This window comes from Malurus melanocephalus, unplaced genomic scaffold (assembly GCF_030028575.1).
Source record: "Malurus melanocephalus ecotype Western Australia unplaced genomic scaffold, MMel_1.1 scaffold_251, whole genome shotgun sequence".
NCBI lineage: Eukaryota > Metazoa > Chordata > Aves > Passeriformes > Maluridae > Malurus > Malurus melanocephalus.
The window spans coordinates 1,036,915-1,051,745 of record NW_026623483.1 but is presented as its reverse complement, the minus strand read 5'-3'; the positions used below and the strand labels follow the sequence as shown (position 1 = coordinate 1,051,745).

The following is a 14,831-nucleotide window of genomic DNA, read 5'->3' as shown; positions in this document are numbered from 1 at the left end:
CCGCTGCTGCCGGCTCCCTCAAACGAGCTCCTGTTGGTTTTTCATTTCCACCGAGCTGTGCTGAGGCAGATCTGGCACTGCGGGAGGGAGCTGGGAGCTCTGCTTTGCRCCACTAAGCTGCAGTAACTCACACCTGGCCAGGCACAGGGGCTCCCCAGGCACATCCTCACCCAGCTGCAGGGAGAAGGAACAGCTCTGCCACCCTCCATCCTCAGCGACAGTGAAAACCCAAGCTGCACACAGCAGCTTCTCTGGCAGGCTCTCCTCTTCTAACATCGTGTTAAAATGTAAAGCTCTCTCCTGCAGACCACAACTCAGGGTAGCTCTGCCACTTGGTAAAGGTTTTCTGGAGCTTCTGGGAAGCTGTTGTTTCCTCAGCAGCCTGGAGCCAGCTGTTGTCTGCAGCCATCACTCTTTGGGACAGTAGCGAGACGACTTCCTACTCAGAGATTTGTCTGAATTGTGTGATTGGTATTAAGATGGCACAAAAAAATGAGTACAATCAGAGATGCTGGACACCCSCAGTGACCCTTCAGCAGCCAGAGACAGGCTGTGCTGACCTGATGGAAATGAAMAGAAAACTCCAGGCTTAGTTTGTCCCATTCATAAGCTGTGAACCCTCAGGTCCAGCAGATGCCTTAAGGCCTAAACCTGAAACTTGGTGGAAAGCAGGACTTGTTTTAACCCCCAGAAGTAACAGTCAAACTAGAAAATGTTAGGAAAGAAAATGTAAAACGTGCCCTATTGTGATTAAAAAAAAGGAAAATACTTTTTCTTCCTGCTCTGGAAAGAGCCCTGTGTTTCACTCTGTGCGATGCCAAACCCAGAACTGTGGTTTCACATGCACTGTGCAACCTGAATGCTGCACCACTAAGTCAAGGAGGGGGTAGAAAGGGGAACCAAAGGTACTGATTCAGAGCTCTCTGGGAACACATTATTTATGCCAGACCTTAAAGGCATAAAACTTTCAGAAGCAGCCAGCCAGAGACCAGCTTTTATTGGCTACAGAAATTGAAGGTGATGGCAGGGACATAGAGAAGGTAACACAAAAAGGAGAAAGCACATTTTCTGAACACAAGAAGGCACACATCTCTAAACATGTGATGTCTGATTCCTCTTTTCCTCATTTCTTCCCCCCTCCCTGTTCAGGCCTGTTTGCCTGAATGATCTGAATTCCAAGACCAACTTTCAGAGTTTGTGTGTGACTTTCTGGTAACAATGGGAAGGGAACAGGTGATTTGTTCCTATGTTTAAGAGGTGCAGGGCAAATGAAGGAACAAAGTCCAGCTCAAGGCAGCCCGTCCATCCTCGCTGCTCTGCAGGACAGAGGCATTGCTGGGTAACTCACCCTCCTCACAGTTGCTCCCCGTGAAGCCAGGACAGCACCTCCACTCCAGCGTGGTCACCGTTCTGTAGGACATTTTGTAGGTGGGCCTGATGAGAGTCCTGTAACTAACACAAAYRAGGAGTCAAGGACAGTGCTGATACWYWYYMSMRCAYMTYYYCCCCCTGAATACATCCCAGAGCACCCAGCCACCCTCAGCTGCAGAGAAATAACACAAAATATCAGCAAGGGTTTATCACAGTGTGGATCTGATTCAACAGCTTTTATTTTCCTCCTTCAGCCCTCATGCTCTGCTGGCTCTTCCCCACATCTCTCCCCCAGGTACCTCCAGCAGCTTTGTGGAGATCTCATCACTACAAAGTCCTGCAGGAGGCAGAGATGATGCCTCATTTCCCACCCTCTCCCTCCATGTGGGCTCCTGTGACATCGAACAGAGCCTGGTGGCAGCCTTTCCTCAGTCAGCACGAACAGTGCTCCCAATCCCCCAGGTGTGTTCCCTTCTCCCACCCCCACCACTCAGATCTGGGATGAGCCAACACATCGATGTGACAATGGCATCAGTGACCTTCACAGAGCCTTTTTTGCAGTTGTGTGACCTCAGTTCTCCCCCATGTGAAACAGGGTCACACTCTTCTGGACTGCAGCTGAGGTTTGTGAGCCCTGKGAGCAGCACAGCATCCCCAGGGTCCCAACCACAGCACCAGCACCTGGAGGAGCTGGAGRGTGACCTGCAAGGCACCAGTGACTMTAAAGGCAACACAAAACACCCAGYTGCACAAGTGGTAGCTTTTCCTTTAAAACAGCAGCTCGTCAGTACTGGCAACTCTGAGTTTTCCCAGCACACAGCCAAACAAGTCACTGCTGCTATTCATGAAGCTGAAAGCAAACACAGAAGTTGTACTCTGCAAGCTCCCCTCRAAATTCCTACCCTTATTTAACAGCCAAAGGAATTTGGCACACACAGGGAGAGTCTGAGGCTTTGGGATTACAGTGTTGCAGGCTGCAGCTTATGCTCGTCTGTCCCARCCAGGCAGACACGAGCCCTGAGCATCCTGTCCCTGGGGAAAAGGCTCCTCCTGCCGAGAGCCAGCGGGGACAGAGCACTGCCCCGGGCTCAGCCGGGCAAAACAGAGCTGGAGGCTGCAGGAATCTCATCCAAAAGTGCTGCAAGGGGAGGCAGGTACAGGTGTACAGCCAGGGCAGCACAGAGAGGTGACAAGGCTTGCAAGGAGAGGCTGCCCCTCTGTGTCTTGGACAGAAGGGAACAGCTCGGTCGTGGTTAACAGAGTCTTTGGGAAACTAATTTCTCAGGAAGCTGCTGGTGATGATTCGTGCCAGCTGCCAGACACAGAGACCGAGTTCTCCTKTAGCCACTGCGGAGGTGGGAGCTGCTCAGGCTTCCTCCCGAGCACAGGGCTGCCTGCCCCGGGAGTAGCCTCACCCAGGGATGGCAAAGCAGCGCTGTCTCCTGGGAACAGCATGGCCTCACCCTTGGAGCTGCCGAAAAGCACACAGGCACTGCTAACACCCACAACTGCAGCACAGCACTTGTCTAACGTGGGCTGGACAGAGGCAGYTCATCCCCSCTCTTCCCTGTCCCTCTGCCTCCGATGGCRTTGAGGAGCCCATGGTCATGAGTGMGTTTGAGGACCTGGGGCACGTTGATGTAGGGGGACCTGCAGTGCTTTTTCACAGAGACACCAAAGACACAAAACTTTCAGTGTGTCACTGAGGGTCTCTCAGAACAGCTCTGGCAAAGCCCAGGAACTGAACCCAGGTCTCCCAGCACCCAGTCCTGGCACTAGGCTCCAGACATCTTCCCACATGTGAGTCCTGAACCCTCAGTCAGAGGTTCATGACTTTGTCACAGACACCACAGCTGATTTGACCTTCAGATGAAAGTCTCCAGCCTGGTTAGCAGTGTCCAGAGCCAGCGAGGCTCCCAACACACCGTGATTTTAAAACCATGTTTCTGCCAACACCAAGATGTTAAAGCTCTCTCAAACTTCATTATGAAGTGTGGAGAGTGGCTTGAGCCAGACTGGAATCTTGGCAGCAGTTCTGTGTCAGGGAAGCAGCTACAGTTTAATCCWCAAATGAGGAAGGACTTCTCAGGGCATGACAAGTGTGGAGCTCAGCTGTCACAGTCTGCCACCCACCCTGAATTCCTGGGAAAAGTGCTGATGTGTGCAGCTCTGCTCAGCATCCTGCACTCAGGCACCTGAAGTGAGCCCAGCTTGCAAGTCCAGTTTGTCCTGAAGCTGCTCTGYTCTTCACAGCATCCTTTTCCCCCAGTCTTGTGACACCAAGGTCTGTTGTGACCTGTGGCATCACATCATTCAGATTTCTGACTCCTATTCCAGGAGGGGAGCAAAGAAAGCAGCTTAAGCAAAGCATCACCACCATCTGACATTTGCAGTGTTGCAACTGAAGGAGATGAAAAAAACACATGGAAAAGGAGAGGGAGGAAGATACCTGCTGAAGATCAGAAGCTCTTGACTGAAAATGTGTGGAAAACACAACAGGCAGGAAAAAAAGGATTGGTAACAAAACAGGAAAGCCTTTCCCGTGGATGTCGCTGAAGCCACAAGCCCTGGCACAGGAATCTGCCAAAGCAGAGGTTCAGAGGAGCCACAGCCTGCCCTGCTCTGCTCCTCAGGGAGCCAAAGGGGTGCTCAGCGCACTCAGCTGAGAGCAGGAGAGCTCCAAGARCTTCCCAGAGAAGCAAACCACCAGGATCTGCCACCCCACTGCAAATCAGGCATCATTTCCAGCRTGTTTGCTGAGGCTTCTCACAACATCCCAGGGAGTGGGGTAGCTCCCAGGGACAACCTGGAAAGCTCCACCAACAGCCACTGCTGTACCCAGATCAGARCCAGCACATGGCTGTCCTTGGAGCTGCCTGGTCCCAGTCAGATGAGCTTCAGGAGCTCATCCATGCACAATTCCCATCTGGGAAACAGCATCTCTTGCTCGTGGCTCTAAGGGCCCGCCCAGGCAGAGGAAATCTGAGGAAGGAGCATGAGATGACTGATGAACTGATTTGGGGGTGCAAAGCTGCAACAACTGGAGAGGTCAGGATGCACTGAGGGATGGCAGCCAACAAATGTCACTCGTCAGCACTCAGGGATGTGTCCCCCTTGCTGTCAAGGAAGTGTCACTGAACACAACATCCAGASGTGACAAAGGAAAGGGGAAGAGTGGCACATTCTTGGATCAAAGCCCCAAAAATGAGGTCAAAAGAGAAAGGCTGATCTCTGCCATGACCCAGGCAGGACAGCCTGTCACATACAGGAAATGCCTTCCCCCTTCCTGGATTTCCCCTGCCCTTTGACACTTACAAACAAAGCTGTTTGTGCACAAAGACCACATGAGAGGGAAGGCGTTAAACTTGTTTCCACATCACAAGAGAAGGTTTTGTTACTCTGCTCCACTCAGCCGTTTCAGTTTGTGCCCAAGGAGACCTCAGTGACCCTCAAAGGCTTCTGTTCATTTTTATTCAAGACCGAGGTTGAAAATTTCACCATGGCTGACTGGTGGGTTTCAGGATAACTGGAGGAACTTGCCTTTTTGACTGAMAAAKAATCCAGAAACCAAGGAATCCAAGCTCTCTTTTGCCTCCTCTCATGGCACTGAAGTCAGATACCCACCCAGTGGGTCCAAACCTGTACATACAGAACTGGACTATTGTCTTCCAGGGACCATCATCTTCATTACAAGTGCATCAAAAAGCATTCAGAACAAAGCTGGTGGTAGTTCCTCCAACTCTTGATTCCAATTCCCTGATTCACAGACCCGCCAAAACTCTACACCCCCCTACAGAAAATCAGTTCTGAAATCAGATTTCAAACCCATCAGGTTAAGTAACCGTATCTCCAAGCACTTGGGAAGAAGAGAGYCTAAGAGCTCAAATAAATAAGCTCTCAGGTGCATATTTGGTTCCMAACACCACCACACCTACTCCAGACAGACCCTCACAACCATCCYTTCAAAGCCCACCAGGCAGCTCATCTGTGTAACACTGACGAGAYCACTGCACCTCAGACCAGTGCCACAGCTGGTGCAGGGACAAGAAGCTCCTTTGCCATCACATTGGCATGGCAGAGACCATCACTGTGGATCAGACCTTTGCTCCTTTTTCCTGCAGCCCCAGCATTTCCAGTTTCCCTAACATAAAGGCAGTTCCCCGGGAGAGAACATAACCAGAGGAGTTTCAAATATTCTTCTAAAGACACTGGATTTAAAAAGTAACAAACAACCTGCAGCTACAGGAGCGTTTTTGGAGATCATTGTGTCTTCTGCCTTGGCCAAAGGGRAGGAAGAAGATTCTGTTTAGCTCTGGGCATGTCTGGTTTGCACATCTTAGCAAGAGATTAAACCCAGGAAACAAAGTTATCATCGACCTCCTGTGCCCTGCTGTGCACAGCAATACTGGACTGTCCTTCAGTCCCAAGATAAAAGGCCAAGGACACAGAGACAGATGTTTCTGTGCCAGATTACCAGAGGAATCATCAGCTCCTGTCTTTATGAACAATCAGGTGTCAGTGCTACTGCAGAGCAGCCCTCCAGCAAGAAGGAGGAGTGCCCAGAGAATGTCTGGGCAAGATCAAAAAGCATCAGTCAGCAGCCTGAGCACAAGCCCTGGAKCAGGTGCCCCTCCACCTGTGCCCAGCCAGCACCACACAGCCATAATTCAAAGCTGAGAATGCCCCTTTGTGCCTCAGCTCTAATCCTGCACACCCAGAGCCTCTGCCTGTCCTGTTTGGAGGAGCTCTCTCCATCCTGCATTCACATCCCACGTGTGCTTCAGGGAGCAGACGCCTTTTTCCAAGCACATTTCTCTCCAAGATGTGGAGTCATAAGGGAATTAAAGACATAGAAGGGTTTATGTGTAACAGGACTTCAAATAGCAATCCTAATGCACTGGAATAAGCTCTGGGATTTATTATTCAATTGACTGGAAAGCAAGAAAGAGAGAAGGATTTCCCTGTGGCATTACTAGTTCTGAGGCTGAGGGGAAACATCAGCTACAGGCCAATCTCCTGGGTGACAGATCCCCAAATTCTCCTACTGACCCTGTAGCAACAGAGTTTTCAAAAGCACAGAAGACCAAATTGGATGAGCCTGCAGAATTCCTTCTTTGTTATTCTACAAACCAGCCTGTAAAATCCCTCTGGGAGCAGCAATGTGTTCAGTTTAAATGGAAAGAACAAAAAAAAAAAAAAAAAAAAAAAAAAAAAAAAAAAAAAAAAAAAAAAAAAAAAAAAAAAANNNNGGCACTCAGAGCTCTGCTTTAGTTGGAAAGATGGTCACAAGATGGCCTTGATGACGTTGGAGGTCTTTGTGAACCCAAATGATTCTGGAATAAGGATTCTGTGATGTCTGGGGCTTTGGGGCCAGGGGTTGCACCCCCATTTAAGCTGCACCCTACAAAGCAACTTTTGGGGATCCTGATCTCACCAATTTTGTGCAGACAGACACAACACCCTCTGCTTGCCTGGGGGGACCTGCTCTCCCCACACTGAGTAGAAAAGTGCCTTTGGCCCAGCCCTAGTGATTCCTCAGGATTTCAGTTTCTCTATTTCCACRTCTCTGTACCCCTGTGATTCTTCAGTGTTTAACTCCAGACTCCACAGACAGTGCTGAGCTCCTGCTCTCCCAWTTTCACACAAAACAATTCCTCTGCAGCCCCAAACTCAAGGACACCTCCCTGGGCCAGGCCCCAAGAGATGGAAACAACAGAGAATTGGGGGGAGCCAACTTGGAGTGAATGACTGCATTGGCTGAGCTGCAATTGGAGGATTCAGCAAATCCCAATGTGCAAATGGACAAAAGTGAGAAAGGGTGAAAAAGCCGTGAGCCATTGTCCATTGTGGGTGTGGGACTGCCCTGAATGGCTCTGAAGGCCCTCAATAAACAGAACTGCTTTGGATTCTCTGAATTCTGTCCAGACTCTGGTTTAGGTGAGCCAAATAAGGCATCATTAGGATGTCACCTCCATGCTCCAACAAGGACAACATCTGGAGGAGGCACCTTCTGGGTCCCAGTTTAGGTCCAGCTCACCCCACCCCTCCCACGCCCCAGTGACATCTCTGTGTGGCCACCAGCATGAGGAACCCTTGGGCTGGGCAAACAGAAGCAGCAAATGGAGGTGAGGATGGAGCCTGAAGGACTACAATCAGAACCACAGCGTGATGCTGTGGGACACAAATTTGCCCCAAGATGCTCCTTCCATCCTACACCTCTGTCCAGCGGGCAGAGTCTGCTCCCCAACCCTTCAACAAGCCCTGATACAGCAGTGAGGAGTCAGAAAAGTCCTCCCAACCTGGAGCAGGGCACATTTTGGAGAGGACATTGATCTACCTTCTTCCTTGACCTGCTGTGGTTTGAAACAGAGCCAAGGAAGAAATCAGGAACTAATCCAGCAGCCCTGGGGATGGAGCAGATCGAGAGTTTTGTTTTTCATTACAAAGCCCCAACTGTGCAGAAATAACTGCAGAGAGGTGACTGGCAATGACCCTCCGGGGACAGCGAGGATGAAATCTTGGTGACAAGGGGCTCAAAGACAGAGGGAGAATGGGATAAATTGCAAAAAGGATGAAAAATATCCAGCTGAGACATCAGAGGCTGAGAGCAGAGGAAAGCGTGGCTGTCTGTGCTGGCACAGAGATACATCCCTGAGACTGAGAACTCATGGCCTTCAGAAATCAAAAAGCCCCTGCACCTGAGTAGAAGGGGAGCTGAGATGTTCCCAGGAAGAAAAACGTGCTCTTTGTTAGACCAATTCTTCTGCAAAGATGGTTTTAGGAAGAGCAAAGAGGGACATTTCACCACAACCTCATAGATTTTGCATCTCCTGGGAAAATAACTTCAGAAATAAAAATAATCCCAGGGTCTGGTGCATTTGGTGGCAGTGGATGACCATGCTGACCCCTCTACCCTTTCAAACATTTCTCTCTTGTAGTGGGGAAACCAAAAACTCCAGGAGGAGCCTYGGACAAGGGGGTGCTGTGGTGGCAGAGGTGTTGAGGAGACACAAAACTCTGTCATGAACTCTGGGGCTTGAGGACAATTTGTTTAAGGCAAGAAATCTCTGAGGCATTAGAATATCAGGATAGGGCACCAAAATTCACAGACTTTGCCTGAGATCAGCCATGGCTGGGGAAACACGAGACCAGAGAAGACTCATGAAGAAATCTGGGATTAAGGAAGATATAAATTAAAGGGGGTAYAAAATGCCACTGCGAGGCACTCTGGGGGCTGCTGGAGCACCAAGCCTGCTTYCCCTGCCTGTGCACACCCCGAGCACAGCTTCCCTCCTGACTTATTCATGATGTTTTGGCAGCCTCACCAACTTCACCCCAACACAGCTCATGCAAAAAACAAAAGCTCGGAGTGTGGTGGAGGGAGGAGGGAGCTCACGGTGCTTTTCCAGGGAGTGGTGGAGCTCCAGGAGCTGCAAKGGGCAGGGAGGGAAGGTTGGGAGCCTCCCCAGGGATGCAGARCCAGCTCCAAGGAGAAGGGTTTGAGGCAGAGCCACTGCGGGGAGCTGTTTCCAATTGGGATTTAAAAGACAGGCAAAGGGATCCTATAATGAAAGTGCAGCCCTTCCACCTCTGTTACCCCTGTACGTCCCTCCTAACAGGCTGGAAAAAATAGAAATTGGCTCAAAAAAAAAAAAAAAAAAAAAAAAAGAAAAAAAAAAAAAAAAAAAGTGAAATGAAGAGAGGAAAAAGAAATAAAATGGAAAAAAAAAGAAAGAAAAAAGAAAAATAATAATAAAAATGAAAAAAAAAAACCCCAGCATTGAAAAACACCCAACAAGAATGATCCATGCAAGATGTGTAGCCTGCTTATATTAAAAAGCACAGAGCATTTGTGATAACCCAAACCAGCTACAGCACTGAAAGGGAAAAACGGTAGTGGTAAGCAGCTGGAAAGGGCATCATGGCTCAGATTCCCATATTTGCTGTGTAACAAGAACACTCTCCCATCTCTGGGTGAAGTTAAAGCCAACAGATGAATATCTTACTGGTTGGAGTTTCGATGGTTCTTACTTAAGAACGCAGGTGAAGCCATCCCTGTACAAGCCTGCTGTGAGTTTCCACGAGAATCTTCAAATTCCCGAAGAGAGGATACAGAAATTGCACTGCAGAGACATGAGGCTTGGAGGCTGAAATGAGGCAGCTCTGTGACCATGGAGTACAGCAAAGCACAGCAAGATGAAAACTCACACAACCTTGCTGGGAACATTCATTTTCAAGGAGGGRACAAGTAGGAGAGGAGCTGGAATATCCTGCCACACCATGATGCAGCACATTTCCAGAGATGAAATGGGGATTTTCACAGYAACAAGAGTTTGGAGCAGAAAGTGTTTGTTTTCTGTAACAGCACATGATCTGCCAAGGCCATTCGTGCCATCCATTCACCTCGAGACACTGCTCTACTGACCACAACAATCACACATAAATAATCAAAATTAGGCTGATTTTGGCCAACCAGGGTATAGCAAGAAGCTGCCCTATTCTCAAAACAACAAAACACAGGAAGGCAGAAGCAGCAYTGTCCTCATCTTACAGGTGAGGCAGCATTGCTTCACTGTAGGCACAGGAAGTCACAAAAGCTCCAGCAACTAAATGTACATCTCAAATCCTTGCCTGGCCTTKCAGACCCCCTCTGTGAGCCTTGAGGAGTGCAGTGACCCAGGCAGGACAGGACTGGGCATCACCCTGCAGCTGCTGCAGCAGGAAGGTTGCTGAGGAGAGTGACAGTGTGGGTTTTCTGGGAGCTGGGGACAGTCACCCAGGCAGCAGAGACCCAAAGATTGAAAGGCCAAGGTAGGGAATTTGTCCCTTCCTTCAGACAGACTATTGGCATGTGAGTTTGCAGCACCCAGGCTGCTGGAGAGCCGCATGCTCACTCCGGAGCATAACGCAGAGAAGGCACAGCCCACGGCCACAGACACCGAAGGTTTCACTGCACAGATGGAGGGAGTTCAAGAACAGATCTGCTGAGGGAAATCCTCCAGCCAGGAGTGCTCCAGAGCAACCCAGCACCCAAGCTAAATAAAGAGCCTGGGGTGGAGGGCAAGAGCAGGGCAGCTCAGCCCAGCCACGATGACAACGCTCCTGCCAAAGCAGCTTCCAGGACAGCAAGGACAGCTCACAGCAAGGCTGAAGGCTGGGATCTCACAGATCCTCCTCTGTCAAAGGCTTAACCCTSAGCTGCAGTTTGTGCAGCAAGGGAAAGAAACCCAACACGAGTGAATGGGAGACAGGAAGGGAATTAACTCCTTGTCTGGCCACGCCGATGTCTGCTCGGGAGTGGAGTCTGCAGCAGAGAGCCCCGCTCAGCTGTCACCACAGCCTGAGAGATGCCTTTTCCCTTGGCTGAAGTCCCTTTTGCTAGTGAGCAGCCTGATAAGGGGTGCTGGCAGAATGAAAGCTCTCCCAGAYATGGCTGACTCCCTGTAAACAAGGAGATGAAAACAGTTTGTGTCAAATCACAGCTGGCAGAAACACCACAAAGCCAAAGCAGTGCCAGTGGCTTACTGACATTTTGCATTGCTCACAGTCACACAGAACACTGTGCTCTTCAATGTAAGCTCAGGCACCACAGATCTCCCTGGAGAAGAATAGGAGAAGGCCAAAAGACACTTAAAATTTACTTTTTTGGAAAAAGAAAAGCAGATATATTTATATTACCTTGACAACGACAGGGGTCTAGAGARCATGAACATTTCTAGCTGCTACYAGACCTGGAGAAAGCCTGACCTTGYCTGAAGCTAGGCTTCCAGARATCCCAAAAAGARGGRCTGGTACAGAGAAGGTAAAGAGGAAACAAACAATAGGGCACCCGAGCAGAGTTTTCTGCTCTCGTCTTCTTCGGGGATTTTCAGAGACCTGCCAAAGGAAGTTGTACAGTTTGGTGGCTGATTAAAGCTTACAAGCCCCTTCAAAGCCAGGTTTTTAACAGAAAAAATAAGGGAAACAAGTACAACTTGCAAAGAGCTGCACTAGCAAATGAGGGGCTGAAAAGAAGAGGAATTACAGTGCCTTGTGACTTTGGGAATTGTCTTTCTTATTTCTATTTCCATCTATAAACAGGAGATGGAGTTTACCTGAATTAGGAGACTGGAGTTTCTCAAAGAGACAACACTCATTTTGGTGACAGAGGGGGAAGAWGTACTTTTTAAAATGAAGTTGTTTYAAAACTTCAACTTGATTMCAAAACAAAGGAAAGCCACTTCTATCATCACTATGGGCTGACCATGAAACAGTGCTAGGCTGCTGTGCAGGCTCAGGCAACAAGACCTCAACCCCACAGCCTGGCTCAGGGCTACCAAACATTGCCCACTGTAGTTACACATCACAAGATCCAKCGTTTCCAGCAGCTGCTTTTCATTCTCATATCAAAGTCAGGGGCACGGCTGAAAGCAAGCAAGCACTCATAAAAGATGTCTGACCTGGGGATAACTTTTCCAACAGCCCATTCAGCTCTCAGGAACCCAGAGGATTCACCTTTGCTGTTATTCATTCCTGGGCTCTCCCTTTCAGACAGTGAATGAGCAGGAGCCTGCATTACCTCTGTTGCTAACTGGGTGGGCTCCAGCATTTTGTCAGCAGCTTTCTGAGAGCTCATTGGGAAAGAGGTGCAGGGTCTTTCTCTACTTTGTGCAGGAATGCCAAACAATGTGTGGTCAGAGCACAGACATTGCAGACATTTCCCTCMATCCTCTTGTCCTCCATTTCCTCCCAACTCAAAGGGAGCAGAGCTCTGRTGTYCYYCCYTYYYYTYYKGKWRGKTTCTCCATAGTGATCATSCTCCAAAAATGCAGCCCCCATTAGCTGAGCTTTCACCAGCTGATATCTTGAATATTTAATAACTCCAGCTTCTTTCCATGATATTTTCACACAGAAAGAAAAATTGAGATGTCTGCTGCTGTTCTGCATTGTCTCCAAACAATTGGGCTCATCAGGCAAACAAACCAAACTACATTTGARACTGAAAATGTTCCATGAGCAATGTCACAACAGCACACACTGCTCCTAAAGTCTCTGGGTTAATGCAAGAGTCAATGGCATCAATCAACTGCAGGGGCCCACAAAAAGAATTTTTACTAATARCATGATCAAATGTTTGGTACTTATGCAACTCCAGTTGCACTAACAACAAAAAATAAGTAAGATTTTTTGCAAGTTTAGGAGACAAGGTGAAAGCTCACAAGTTTCTAATGACAATTTTATGCCTAAAAAGCCTGGGAAATTAAAAAGCTTCAATAGAAGTTTGGCCATGACAATGTAAAATATGAAGTGTTTCAACCACAGCCTTGCATAAAGACCAAAGAGACACCAAAGGAGATGTATTACAAGYGAAAAAACTGAGACTGACCACTGGCCAAGTGGAAACTGAAGAACCAACTGCAGGAACAGGCCCATGCAAAATGTGAATTCCAGGTGAAGTGTCAYGAGAACAGGGAGGTGGATCCCAGCCTGCAGTTCAATCACCTTCTGGTCAGGTTATCAGCTATAGGAGGACCTCAACCAGTGCCCTGTGGGTGAACTGGTAACAATAGCAATAAAATGACTGAGCTCTGTGAGCTAAGTTATGGCTTGTCCACATGGGAAATTGGTTTAGAAGCTAGGTGCAAATTTAGAGCACATTGGGATTTTTGCCCCAATTCCCAGATGGGTGGGTAACGCTATTCTGCTCTGAGAATGTCTCTCAGAGAAGGCAAAGCTTAACAATGCAAAGGCACTTCAGTGAAAGGTGGTGGCTGGGGACAGCTATTTCACATTTTTTTCCCCTTCTTTAATGTASGTGGGTTCCAAGACTGCAAATGATTGAAAGGCAAAGCAGGCTCCAGGCAAGTTTTTGTCAAGTCACTGTTTTTGAGCTTTGTTTCTCATCTGAGAAGAGGACATTGTGTTTCAATATGTCTGTAAAGGATACTGAGATCCAGGAWGTCAAAAGGAATTCTACTCTGAAACATCCAGGGCACATTACCTTTGTCCCTCAGCACCTGTGAGGGATCTGATCACAGTTTTGGATCAATATTCTCACCATAACCCCAAGTGTGGGGACTTGATACCAACAGAAGCACTGAGCCAGCATCCCTGCCCGCCCTGTTCAGTCTCACTGAACATTTACCTGCCTTCATGCCCGAGCAGCAGCAGCCTCCTCTGTGAAGCACAAACTGGCACCACAGCCTGAGCTGAGCTGTTTCACATAACTCATCCTAATACTGATGTCTTTAAGTTGAATTATCTGTCCCCAGGCTGGATTTTCTCCCCTTTTGTGAATGTAATTGATGTTGTCACATAACTTTTACAATAGAAGTTGCTTAATAAAGGAAAGAACTTTGAGTTTCAAGCATCTTGTGTAAGATTATATCACCCAAATAAATAGGCATTTGGTAAGTGGAGAATGTAGATTAGGTAGGGGGAACATGTAAACTTTACTGTATAAAAGATGTAATATTTCACMMATGGSTGTGCTTGATTTGTGGAAACCTCYACTTTGCGCAGAATAAACATCTCCTTCCTAAACCAGACTCTGTCTGTGTTTAGAGAGCTCCTAAATGGAAGCAATGCTACACTCACCTTCACCCTGCAGTGATCACTCATGGCAATCCTCAGTCACAGCACCCCAAAGMAGAACACCACACCTGACCCACAGATCTCAGTCCTCTCTGCAGGACCCACCAGCCAACCCCAGGGCAAGGGCAGGAGGYTTTGGGCAGCCTGGGACATGAAGGTTTTTACCTCACTAAGTTGGCRCAAGGTCCTGGCCACCGGCAGCTCTGATAAACTCTCTGGATCACCGTTTCTGAGCCGTTCTGCACCTGGCAGGAGACTGTCCTTGTGACTGTGTAGTGACACCAGTGCCTGCAGAGAGAAAGGACACACAGAAATCAGCTCCAGGAAGACAAACAGTGAACTGACACCCCAGACTGCAGGAAAAACACACCAAATATCTGGGGGTGGTTTCTTCTGTCAGCCATAGCCAGGTTAACTTTCAGTCTTCACTTCTCACCCCACCCTCTCCTCCCAAAAGCTGCAGAAAGATTCCCAGCTTCTGCCAACCTGAGCCACAGATCCACTAATGCCTCTCTCTTGGTTGTCAGAGGCCAGGRTTTTGCAGTGCATAATTTAGTTCTGTGACTTATCAGAAACAATAGGACTTGAGAAAAAAAAGAGAAGTGTTCCAAATCTCCTGATAGTCAGCTCCYATTGTACTGGTCTTAATTCCATCCTGCTTGTTATGGTATCATTCCCCAGCCTCCCACCATTCTGAGCAACAGCAGAGCTGGAAAATTCTGCTTTTTGGTGTGGTGGAGCTGTCTGTGAGCAGACCTTAAACAAGCTGGGTGCTGAAGAGGTCCTGCTGCTGTTCTGGTGAGGTTACAGCCTAAGAGGTTTCCCTAAAAATGGGAAAGAGAGAATGTAGGGGAGGAAGGGACAAGTGTGTCACACAGTGTCATAAC

At 48.5% G+C, this 14,831-nt stretch overlaps 1 protein-coding gene across 1 annotated transcript in view; it reads right to left on the bottom strand.

Moving 5' to 3' along the window:
- Nucleotides 1-1,348: 1,348 nt before the first annotated feature.
- LOC130579032 (collagen alpha-1(XXVI) chain-like) overlaps nt 1,349-14,831 on the bottom strand; it is a gene marked incomplete at its 3' end in the record, with an annotated part of 38,099 nt that continues 24,616 nt past the window's right edge. Inside the window, exons 2-3 of the mRNA XM_057375520.1 lie at nt 14,110-14,232; nt 1,349-1,452 (exon numbers count right to left, since the gene is read on the bottom strand). Of these exons, the coding sequence (XP_057231503.1) occupies nt 1,349-1,452; nt 14,110-14,232 (227 nt within the window). The remainder of the gene's footprint in view (nt 1,453-14,109; nt 14,233-14,831) is intronic.